Genomic DNA, 12,643 nt, shown 5'->3' with positions numbered 1-12,643 from the left:
TATAGCCAACGTTTTTGCCAGTCATGTTTGGTGAGGACCTGCCGTACAACAGGCCTACAAGCCCTCAGTCCAGCCTCTCTCAGCCTATTGCGGACAGTCTGAGCACTGATGGAGGGATTGTGCGTTCCTGCTGTAACTCGGGCAGTTGTTGTTGCCATCCTGTACCTGTCTCGCAGGTGTGATGTTCGGATGTATTGATCCTGTGCAGGTGTTGTTACATGTGGTCTGCCACTGAGAGGACGATCAGCTGTCCGCCCTGTCTCCCTGTAGCGCTGTCTTAGGCGTCTCATGGTACGGACATTGCAATTTATTGCCCTGGCCACATCTGCAGTCCTCATGCCTCCTTGCAGCATGCCTAAGGCACGTTCTCGCAGATGAGCAGGGACCCTGGGCATCTTTCTTTTGGTGTTTTTCAGAGTCAGTAGAAAGGCCTCTTTAGTGTCCTAAGTTTTCATAACTGTGACCTTAATTGCCTACCGTCTGTAAGCTGTCAGTGTCTTAACGACCCTTCCACAGGTGCATGTTCATTAATTGTTTATGGTTCATTGAACAAGCATGGGAAACAAGCATTGGATTTTTACGAATTGTCTTTGAAAGACAGGGTCCTGAAAAAGGGACATTTCTTTTTTTGCTGAGTTTAGGCTGTTTATGTGTATTTAGTACACACATATATTCACACACACACACTCAAACATGTCTTCTGTATTTACCTCCAGGTACTCGACCGCGTGGGTTCTCAGTCTCCAGCATGTCCCTGGCCTCCCTCAACCTGGTTGACAACGACAGCAACGCCGGAGATAAGAGGATCCCCAGGTGAGGCCAGAAATTGCCTGATTACAGACTTCCTCAATCGCGTACAAGCAATTTTTGGATCTGTGTTGAGACGCATCTATCGTAGAACAGCAATGATCAAACGCTTAAATACATTTAAAGAACTTCTGATCCAAAATGTGCCTTTGTACCTGACTTGCATATCTTTGACCACCTTTTGCAAAACTTTAAAAGCAAATGTCATCAGTGAATACAAAATTCACTGTTTTTTTTAAAATAAATTTTATCCCCTTTTCTCCCCAATTTTCGTGGTATCCAATCGCTAGTAATTACTATCTTGTCTCATCGGTACAACTCCCGTACGGGCTCGGGAGAGACGAAGGTCGAAAGCCATGCGTCCTCCGAAGCACAACCCAACCAAGCCGCACTGCTTCTTAACACAGCGCGCCTCCAACCCGGAAGCCAGCCGCACCAATGTGTCGGAGGAAACACTGTGCACCCGCCCCCCTCGGTTAGCGTGCACTGCGCCCGGCCCGCCACAGGAGTCGCTGGAGCGCGATGAGACAAGGATATCCCTACCGGCCAAACCCTCCCTAACCCGGACGACGCTAAGCCAATTGTGCGTCGCCCCACGGACCTCCCGGTCGCGGCCGGCTGCGACAGAGCCTGGGCGCGAACCCAGAGACTCTGGTGGCGCAGCTAGCGCTGCGATGCAGTGCTCTGGACCACTGCGCCACCCGGGAGGCCCACTGTTAAGTGTTTTGTTCACAGAATATTAACACATTGTTTAACACAACATTTTAAATGACCCTGTCAGTGTCGTACATGTGCAATATAGGGAAAGATCTAGGCAGAGGGACTGTCAAATGTTTCGGACATGCAGAGAATTAAGTTGGGTTACTGCTAAGTCATCGTCTCCAACATTGTGACCTACATTTAAGAGCTCTGCTTTGGTGTGGATGGAGGCATACGGTGCATTCAGAAAGAATTCAGACCCTTGACTTGTTCCACATTTTGTTATGTTACAGCCTATATGACGCTACAAGCTTGGCACGCCTGTATTTGGGGAGTTTCTCCCATTCTTCTCTGCAGATCCTCTCAAGCTCTGTCAGGTTGGATGGGGAGCGTCGCTGCACAGCTATTTTCAGGTCTCTCCAGAGATGTTCGATCGGGATCAAGTCCGGGCTCTGGCTGGGTCACTTAAAGGACATTCAGAGACTTGTCCCGAAGCCACTTGTGCATTGTCTTGGCTGTGTGCTTAGGGTCATTGTCCGGTTGGAAGGTGAACCTTTGCCCAAGTCTGAGGTCCCGAGCGCTCTGGAGCAGGTTTTCATCAAGGATCTCTCTGTACTTTGCTTCGTTCATCTTTCCCTCGATCCTGACTAGTCTCCCAGTCTCTGCCGCTGAAAAACATCCCCACAGCATGATGCTGCCACCACCATGCTTCACCGTAGGGATGGTGTCAGGTTTCCTCCAGACATGACGCTTGGCATTCAGGCCAAACGGTTTAATCTTGGTTTCATCAGACCAGAGAATCTTGTTGCTCATGGTCTGAGAGTCCTTTAGGTGCCTTCTGGCAAACTCCAAGTGTGCTTTTACTGAGGCGTGGCTTCGGTCTGGCCACTGTACCATAAAGGCCTGATTGGTGGAGTGCTGCAGAGATGGTTGTCCTTCTGGAAGTTTCAACCTAGAGGAACTCTAGAGCTCTTTCAGAGTGACCATCGGGTTCTTGGTCACCTACCTGACCAAGGCCTTTCTCCCCCGATTGCTCAGTTTGGCCGGGCGGCCAGCTCTAGGAAGAGTCTTGGTGGTTCCAAACTTCTTCCATTTAAGAATGGAGGCCACTGTGTTCTTGGGGACCTTCAATGCTGCAGAGATGTTTTGGTACCCTTCCCCAGATCTGTGCCTCGACACAATCCTGTCTCTGAGCTTTACGGACAATCCCTTCGACCTCATGGCTTGGTTTTTGCTCTGACATGCACTGTCAACTGTGGGACCTTATATAGACAGGTGTGTTCCTTTCCAAATCATGCCCAATCAATTCAATTTACCATATGTGGACTCCAATCAAGTTGTAGAAACATCTCATTAATTATCAATGGAAACAGGATGCACCTGAGCTCAATTTCGAGTCTCATAGCCACGGGTCTGAATTCTTATGTAAATAAGGTATTTCCATTTTCTAAAATGTCTAAAAACCTGTTTTCACTTCGTCGTTATGGGGGTTTGTGTGTAGATTGTTGAGGGAACAAAATGATTTAATCAATTTTAGAATAAGGCTGAAATGTAACAAAAGGGGCCTGAATACTTTCCAAATGCACTGTATACATTCATATTTACAGTTTAGTTATTTAGCAGACACGCTTATCGAGAGCGACATAAGTGAGTGCATATATTTTAGTACTGGTCCCCCATGGGAATCAAACCCACAACCCAAGCGCTACAAGCGCCATGCTCTACCAACTGAGCCACACGGGACCAGTGTTGTTACCCAAGCGCTACAGGCACCATGCTCTACCAACTGAGTCACACGGGACCAGTGTTGTTACCCTAGCGCTCGAAGCACCATGCTCTACCAACTGAGCCACACGGGACCAGTGTTGTTACCCTAGCGCTACAAGCACCATGCTCTACCAACTGAGCCACACGGGACCCGTGTTGTTACCCTAGCGCTACAAGCACCATGCTCTACCAACTGAGCCACACGGGACCAGTGTTGTTACCCTAGCGCTACAAACACCATGCTCTACCAAATGAGCCACACGGGACCCGTGTTGTTACCCTAGCGCTACAAGCACCATGCTCTACCAAATGAGCCACACGGGACCCGTGTTGTTACCCTAGCGCTACAAACACCATGCTCTACCAATTGAGCCACACGGGACCCGTGTTGTTACCCTAGCGCTACAAACACCATGCTGTACCAACTGAGCAACACGGGACCAGTGTTGTTACCCTAGCGCTACAAGCACCATGCTCTACCAACTGAGCCACACGGGACCCGTGTTGTTACCCTAGCGCTACAAGCACCATGCTCTACCAAATGAGCCACACGGGACCCGTGTTGTTACCCTAGCGCTACAAACACCATGCTCTACCAACTGAGCCACACGGGACCCGTGTTGTTACCCTAGCGCTACAAACACCATGCTGTACAAACTGAGCCACACGGGACCAGTGTTGTTACCCTAGCGCTACAAGCACCATGCTCTACCAACTGAGCCACACGGGACCAGTGTTGTTACCCTAGCGCTACAAGCACCATGCTCTACCAACTGAGTCACACGGGACCCGTGTTGTTACCCTAGCGCTACAAGCACCATGCTGTACCAACTGAGCCACACGGGACCCGTGTTGTTACCCTAGCGCTACAAGCACCATGCTCTACCAACTGAGCCACACGGGACCCGTGTTGTTACCCTAGCGCTACAAGCACCATGCTCTACCAACTGAGCCCCACGGGACCAGTGTTGTTACCCTAGCGCTACAAACACCATGCTCTACCAACTGAGCCACACGGGACCCGTGTTGTTACCCTAGCGCTACAAACACCATGCTCTACCAACTGAGCCACACGGGACCCGTGTTGTTACCCTAGCGCTACAAGCACCATGCTCTACCAACTAAGTCACACGGGACCCGTGTTGTTACCCTAGCGCTACAAACACCATGCTCTACCAACTGAGCCACACGGGACCCGTGTTGTTACCCTAGCGCTACAAACACCATGCTGTACCAACTGAGCCACACGGGACCCGTGTTGTTACCCTAGCGCTACAAACACCATGCTCTACCAACTGAGCCACACGGGACCCGTGTTGTTACCCTAGCGCTACAAGCACCATGCACTACCAACTGAGCCACACGGGACCTGTGTTGTTACCCTAGCGCTACAAGCACCATGCTGTACCAACTGAGCCACACGGGACCTGTGTTGTTCTTCCATTGCATTCACCTTCACTTATTTCTGTTGTGGATTGTTTTTGTGCGCCAATGGAAAGTCTATAAAACTATGAGCGAACCAGCCAATGTATTGAAAACATGGACTTGGATTGGGATGATACCAATGAATGAATCTTACACACTTATTAATGGGGCTTTTTTAATATAATTTTTTTTATAAATTAGGAATAGTATTTAATTTGATGTGTATGAAATTGTTTCGTGAAATATGCATAAAAAGGACAGTAATTGCCCGTAACTCTGCAACTTTGGATAGTTGTACTTCCAATTTTGATGATTATGATATCGTGACTGCAAAGAAATCCCAGTGGGCACAGACGTCAATTCAACGTCTAGTTTTGATTGACATTTGGTCGAGTTGTCAACTGACGTGAATTCAACAACAAAATGTCACCGTGCCGTTGGACTTAGGTTAAAAGTTGGGTGAATAACAATTCCCTTACGTTGATGACTTTTTGCAAATCCAATCAATTTTCCACGTTGATGCAACATCATCACATTGAATTTTTGGGGTTGAAATCACGTGGAACCAATGTTGATTCAGCCAATTTTTGCCCAGTGGTATATAATTGATCTAGTTGGACTTTAAAAAAAAACATACACATGTTCTATTTTTTCTGCTTGGACTCGAAGATCAGTATGGTAGTGTTCATCTGTTTGCAGGCAGTCGTGTTCTATTGTATGTATTTGCAATTTTTGACGGTATAATATAGTTTTGATGAATGTATTTATGTATTGAGAAGGTAATTGTGTTTCGAAAACACATTTTACTGTTTTTCCAAAAGGACACAGAGCTCCGTGTCTTGTGGACTCTGTTTTTGAACTCGACAATATTGTTGAGAAAATCTGTAAAAAGGACATACAGTTTAGCCAACTCCTTTAGCATGACAACGTCAAAAGAGTTGACTAAAGCACAAACAGACCAGGCTGGCTACGATACAAAAAAAAGGCCTTTACAGAGCATCAAAAGCACAAATACTTCTTCAAGAGGACATTCACGTGTCTTATGACTTGTCTAGGTATTGCAACCAAAACGGTTTTCGCTCTCTTCATCTTCTCTATTCCTCTCTCCCTCCTCGCTCTTTCTTTTTCCCCCCTCTGTTTTGCACGGACTTCCCGGAAGCAGTAAACTCGGCACTGTGAGAGGCCATATCTCTTTCTTTTTAAGCTCTCCCAAAGAGAGAAAGGGAAGGTTTGTACGGTCCCTCCCTAGACCAGCCTAGGGCCTAGACTTTCATCTAGACTTTCATCTCAGTGCATCACACTCCAGATTGATCAATCAATCTGCTTTTACTTGAGGTCATATCTTTGAGAACAATTCCCTGTAGCCATACCTAACAGAATCTATCTCTCTATATTTATGAATCATGTTTGAGCAAGCCACATACAGTACAGCAACATTCTTTCTGAGTATGACCTGAGACGTAGAGGACACATCCATATGTTTTTAATAGGTGTGTTATTTCACGGTCATGCTGTATCGGTTAAGTGTTGGCCAATTACCTCCATTAAAACAGAAGAAAAAAATTCCGCTCAGTACCACAGTTGCTTCTGCCTCATTTCATACATGCCCAGCCTCCTGCCTCCACTCCTGCCTCACCGACTCTGCCCTTTCTCTGCTCCGAGGCTGGTCCTTGCTAGCTGCTCCATGCTAGCTGCTCCATGCTAGCTGCTCCATGCTAGCTGCTCCTAGCTGCTCCATGCTAGCTGCTCCTAGCTGCTCCTAGCTGCTCCATGCTAGCTGCTCTACGTTAAGCTGCTGTCTCTAGTTGTTACCTCTAGACTAGACCCGGCGTCAGAGCCATCCAAGCTGCAGCAGACGGGCGCTCTCCCGTCCCAGGCACGGTAACTTCCACAGCCATGCTGGCTCACATGGAGCCATAGGCCCTTTGTTTTGTATGCAGAGACTTCAAACTAGGGTACACACTAACCCTAACCCCAATTAGGACATGAATGAGCCTGGTCCTGGGACATGAGTGTGGCTGCTGCAGTTGTATTCTGTCTTGTCACTGTACAGGTGCCTAAAGCTGCTGTTGCATACTGCAGTGTTTCTTCTCCATCCTAGCAGATGATTGGACTGCACAATAGCTTTGCTCTACTGCACATGCCTCTGATCTGATCCAGGGACACAGAGATCACTGGGGATGATGTAATATGAGGGAACAGGGAAGGCTGCCTGGGAGAACTGTGTCTATGTCTGACCCTGTTTCTCTGTATGTCTCTGTGTCTGTGTATACGTGGTGTATATGTCTATGTCTGTTTTTTTTTGTGTGTGAATGTGTATCTGTTATTGTGTGTGTGTCCACGCATGTGTCACTCGTACTGTATATGTGTGTGTGTGTACATCCCTAGGCCAGACTCTGCTAGGCCAGACTCTGCTAGGCCAGACTCTGCGGAGGGCAATCTGTCGTCCTGCCCGTCTCGTAACGGAGAGAAGGACTGGGAGAACGAGTCCACAACCTCCTCCACTCCCTCCAACCAAGAGTACACAGGTACGGACCGCTCCGCTACAATCACGGTATTCTGCTTTCAAAAGGAGACCAAACTCTTGCAGTATACCAGAGCTATGTAGTCCATGTGTAGAACAGGCTGTGTTGTGAGTTTCTGTTTGCTTGTTACTGCATTCCTTATGCTGGTATTCGCTTCTTCCCTCAGGGCCAAAGCTGTACAAGGAGCCCAGTGCTAAGTCCAACAAGCATATCATCCAGAACGCTCTGGCCCACTGCTGCCTGGCGGGCAAGGTCAACGAAGGACAGAAGAATAAGATAATAGATGTAGGCAATTTACTGTACACAACATGTTTCTTTCTCTCTAATTTGACTTCACTCTTTTACCTCACGTTTGTTCCTTTCTTCTCCTCCACTATCTCTTTCAGGAAATGGAGAGGTCGGGGGCCAACAACTTCCTGGTTTTGTTCCGAGACACGGGTTGCCAGTTCCGCTCGGTGTACACCTACTGCCCTGAGACGGAGGAAATCACCAAGCTGGCGGGCATCGGGCCCAAGAGCATCACAGCCAAGATGATCGAGGGCCTGTATAAGTATAACTCAGACAGGAAGCAGTTCAGCCACATCCCTGCCAAGACAATGTCAGCTAGTGTAGACGCCATCACCATCGCCGCTCACCTGTGGCAGACCAAGAAGCTGGGCACGCCCAAGAAACTGGGTAGTCTCAAGTAGTCACAGCAACCACCCCTTTCATACCAAACCCAGGATATTGTTGCTAGGTGTCCTGAGTTATAGTTGAGGACTGAGGGGAGGCGTTGCGGGTTATCCGACCCAGGAACGGCCAAATGACCTGGGATATTACAGGGTCTGGTTTGGTATGAACAGTGCTAAAGAGTCCATCTTTCTAATCTTCTTTCCCATTCAGATATGTTAATGAACACTTACACTTGGCATTCGTCTGGATCTGATATCGGATGTGCCGTTTAATTTGATGAATATGTGGTAGGTGGTTTTCTTCGAAACAGGACACTATTGACTTTATGCACAACTGGAATGTAGGGGGAAAGAACATCAACACAAGCCTCAAGGGACATTGTTGTTGTTATGCAAGACTGTGTGTGTGTGTGTGTGTGTGTGTGTGTGTGTGTGTGTGTGTGTGTGTGTGTGTGTGTGTGTGTGTGTGTGTGTGTGTGTGTGTGTGTGTGTGTGTGTGTGTGTGTGTGTGTGTGTGTGTGTGTGGGACCCAGAGTCATTCTAATGGTGCACATGTGTGTACGTTCGTCAGCATGCATGGGTGCCCATGTTCTCGTGTGCCAAAAAATAAGGGGCTGATGAAAGGCTTACTGAATCGGACCACTGAAGCACTGAATGTCATTCCTTTCGAAATAGACCGAGTTTGAGTTCCCTATGTTCATCATGTGTGGCCTTATGCTTGTTTTGTGGAAGCGCAGTGATTAGGTCATATTTCAGCGCCAAATGTGATGTTTTTGTGAGTACAGGATGATACGTATACGAGAGCTTGTTGAGAGTGGCTGTGTGTGAGGCTTGCTTTTCTCTGTGGCTGAACGATGAGACTGAGAAGTTGGGTTTACATAATGTGTCAATAGTGAAGTAGGTTGTCATAACTTCCGATAAGAACTAGATTGTAAAATCAGTGATTAAGTATAATCTAGTTCACAGGAATGTCATCAACTGACTCTTAATTTATTGTATGTTTTTGATAAGGCTTTGGAAGTTTTTAAAGGTCCACTGCAGATGTTTTTATCTCAATATCAAATCATTTCTGGGTAACAATTAAGTACCATATTGTGATTGTTTTAAATGGTCAAAAAGAAACAAAAATAGCTTATTAGCAAAGAGCAATTTCTCAAGCAGTAATTTTGCTAGGACAGTCTGGGAGTGAGCTGTTATTGACAGAGAGGTTTGGAACTCTTTCTTATTGGTCTAGTAACTAATTTACTGCATGGTGATGTCACTATAGAAGGCCAAAACCCCTCCAACCAAAACAGGCTGAAATTTCAGGATGGTCTTTTCAAACAGCTCTTACACTAGAAGGGCATTACCATCCTTTTCACTATTTCCCAGTATTATTCCAACCTCATAGTGTGGACATATATATAAAACACAGGAAAATTATGCTTTTGACTGCACTGGGGCTTTAAAGGCTTTTAAAGTTTCATCAACAGAGGTGCGTAACATACTTTAAGACCATATATAGTGTATAAGTTCATTTAGTTTGTATATAATGGCTATTCCATTCAAAATGATTGAGTGAAACTAGCGTTTATCATTTAATATGGACGTATATAAACGTACTATACTGTATATGGGGCCTTCTATTGTTTAAAAAATGCAATGTATGATCCCTTTTCAATGTCACTGGCAGGACAATTTCAAGCTTCAGAATAGAAGCAAGTTCCACAAATTGTGTCATGAGCCTGTGCAATTCCGAGAAAATATCTTATAAAAATCCTTGTTGGCATACAATACCAGTCAAAAGTTTGTCATGGGTTTTTCTTTCTTTTTACTATTTTCTACATTGTAGAATAATAGTGAAGACATCAAAACTATGAAATAACACATATGGAATCATGTTTTTTTTACGTTTAAAGTTTATTTAACTAGGCAAGTCAGTTATGAACAAATTCTTATTTACAATGACAGCCTACTGGAGAACAGTGGGTTAACTGCCTTGTTCAGGGGTAGAACGACAGATTTGTACCTTGTCAGCTCGGGGATTTGATCCGGCAATTCGGTCTTTCGGTTACTGGCCCAACACTCTAACCACTAGCCTACCTGCCGCCCCCCAAAAATCATCAAAAAAATTATGCAGTAACCAAAAAGTGTTAAACAAATCAAAATATTATTTTTTTGTTTGATATTCTTCACAGTAGCCACCTTTTGCCTTGATGACAGCTTTGCACACGCTTGGCATTCTCTCAACCAGCTTCATGAGGTAGTCACCTGGAATGCATTTCAATTAATAGGTGTGCCTTGTTAAAAGTTCATTTGTGGAATTTCTTTACTTAATGCGTTTGAGCCATCGTTTGTGTTGTGACAAGGTAGGGGTGGCCCTATTTGGTAAAAGACCAAGTCCATATTATGGCAAGAACAGCTCAAATAAGCAAAGAGAAATGACAGTCCATCATTACTTTAAGACATGAAGGTTACTCAATCGGGAAAATTCCAATAACTTTGAAAGTTTCTTCAATTGCAGTTGCAAAACCCATCAAGCTCTATTATGAAACTGGCTCTGATGAGGACCACCACAGGAAAGGAAGACCCAGAGTTACCTCTGCTGCAGAGGATAAGTTTGTTAGATTGCAGCCCAAATAAATGCTTCACAGAGTTCAAGTAACAGACACATTTCAACATCAACTGTTCAGAGGAGACTGCGTGAATCAGGCCTTCATGGTCGAATTGCTGCAAAGAAACCACTACTAAAGGACACCAATAAGAAGACGAGACTTGCTTGGGCCAAGAAACATGAGCAATGGACATAAGAGCAGTGTAAATCTGTCCTTTGGTCTGATGAGTCCAAATTTGAGATTTTTGGTTCCAACCGCTGTGTTTTTGTGAGACGCAGAGTAGGTGAATGGATGATCTCCACATGTTTGTTCCCACCGTGAAGCATGGAGGAGGAGGTGTGGTGGTGTGGGGGTACTTTGCTGATGACACTGTCAGTGTCCAGCATGGCTACCACAGCATTCTGCAGCGATACGCCATCCCATTTGGTTTGCTCTTTGTGGGACTATCATTTGTTTTTCAACAGCACAATGACCCAAAACACACCTCCAGGCTGTGTAAGGGCTATTTGACCAAGGAGAGTGATGGAGTGCTGCACCAGATGACATGGCTTCCACAATGACCTGACCTCAACTCAATTGAGATGGCTTGAGATGAGTTGGACCGCAGAGTGAAGGAAAAGCAGCCAACAAGTGCTCAGTATATGTGGGAACTCGTTCAAGACTGTTGTAAAAGCATTCCTCATGAAGCTGGTTGAGAGAATGCCAAGATTGTGCAAAGCTGTCATCAAGGCTAAGGGTGGCTACTTTGAAGAATCTTTGTTTAACACTTTTTTGATTACTACATGATTCAATATATGGTATTTCATAGTTTTGATGTCTTCACTATTATTCTACTGTAATGTAGAAAATAGTAAAAATGAAGAAAAACCCTTGAATGAGGTGTGTCCAAACTTTTGACTGGTACTGTATATGTTTGGACCTCACAGATATTCAAAAGCATTTTACTTTATTGTGGATAGTATCTTTACTGTTGAATTCCTATTACACTTAAAGTAGTCCACAATACGTATGTGTACATATTCAATAGAGAGTAAGGAATAGAATTTCATGACTCTGTCCCACTGTAGATTGCAGTATTTGTAGTTGATTTAAATGCGTACTTACATAAATTAAGTAAAATACAGATCACAAAAACATAAAACATATTTTTTCAGGACTTTCAAAACATCTGTTACATTATGCTTCAACATGTTACATTGTTCTAACCTATGAAAGGAAACTGACATTTATTAGTATTTTATTTTGGAGCAAAGCAGTGTTTACGCTGTACATATATTTTGTCGTATAAAGTATTTTTTGTAAACCATTTACCATTTTGAGGTTTCATATGAGCAGCATATCTGTTGCAAAAGGAAATGTAAACCATGAGAGGGTACAATATGTTTTGTATGAGTGACGGGCAGGAAACGGAGAGAGAGAACTGACTGCAAACTGTTTCCACTGCATACTCTATTGTAGTGGATAATCAGATATGTGTGAGATGCCATTCTGTGTTTTCCCCATCTAAATTTGTTTTATTTTAACCTTGTCAATATGTTCATGTATTTGTTATTTTTTATAAATTCCTTTGAACAATATTAAAATGCAAATGTTCATCAACACTTGTGACTGGTGTTTTTGAAGCCTGGTTATCCACCTGAATCTCATTTTAGGCTAGCTCAGATTTGGATTCCTTGTTGTGCTAAATGTTCACATTTCCTACAGCACAATATCCACTTAATTACAGAACAAGTGGGTCTTGAACCTGCAACCCGAGGCCACAGGGGACACAAACGCAGGTTCTGTGCCATGAAGGTCAAAACCTCATGGAAGAGGTGTAGGTTTACATGCAGGGATGAACATACCAGTGGTAAAATATCAAGATAAACCGTTTGTCATTTTGTTACAGAATTTCTCATAAAAATGCTGGTCCTTTGAATGCACTTTTACTAATACCACTAGGTATCACCTAATGATTGAGAAGTAATGCACTAGTCGTCCTCTCTTGTATTCAAGAAGAGTAACCGGAAGGCTACTGGTTAAGAATAATAGCCTACCAACCAGATTTACTTCTTATCACTGTCTGTCTTAATCCTCTTAAAGCCTTTTCAGGGAGCCATGTTCTTCAAGCATTTAATCAGTTTTGAACTTTCCACTGTGATTCTGCGATTAGCCT

The 12,643-nt window shown here is 44.7% G+C and overlaps 1 protein-coding gene across 5 annotated transcripts in view; it reads left to right on the top strand.

Moving 5' to 3' along the window:
• Positions 1-12,087, top strand: part of LOC139560486 (calmodulin-regulated spectrin-associated protein 2-like) — a 75,896-nt gene extending 63,809 nt beyond the window's left edge. For 3 of the 5 annotated variants that reach the window (XM_071377307.1, XM_071377310.1, XM_071377306.1), the window contains 5 exons: positions 717-813; positions 5,858-5,926; positions 7,087-7,226; positions 7,390-7,508; positions 7,610-12,087. In XM_071377307.1, the coding sequence (XP_071233408.1) occupies positions 717-813; positions 5,858-5,926; positions 7,087-7,226; positions 7,390-7,508; positions 7,610-7,912 (728 nt within the window). In that variant the 3' untranslated portion in view covers positions 7,913-12,087. The remainder of the gene's footprint in view (positions 1-716; positions 814-5,857; positions 5,927-7,086; positions 7,227-7,389; positions 7,509-7,609) is intronic. The other 2 variants (XM_071377309.1, XM_071377311.1) reach the window with 2 other exon arrangements.
• The last annotated feature ends 556 nt before the right edge of the window (positions 12,088-12,643 follow it).

Source organism: Salvelinus alpinus, chromosome 30 (genome assembly GCF_045679555.1).
Source record: "Salvelinus alpinus chromosome 30, SLU_Salpinus.1, whole genome shotgun sequence".
Taxonomy (NCBI): Eukaryota; Metazoa; Chordata; class Actinopteri; order Salmoniformes; family Salmonidae; genus Salvelinus; species Salvelinus alpinus.
The sequence above is the reverse complement of the archived record's forward strand: the minus strand, read 5'-3'. Positions and strand labels throughout refer to the sequence as shown.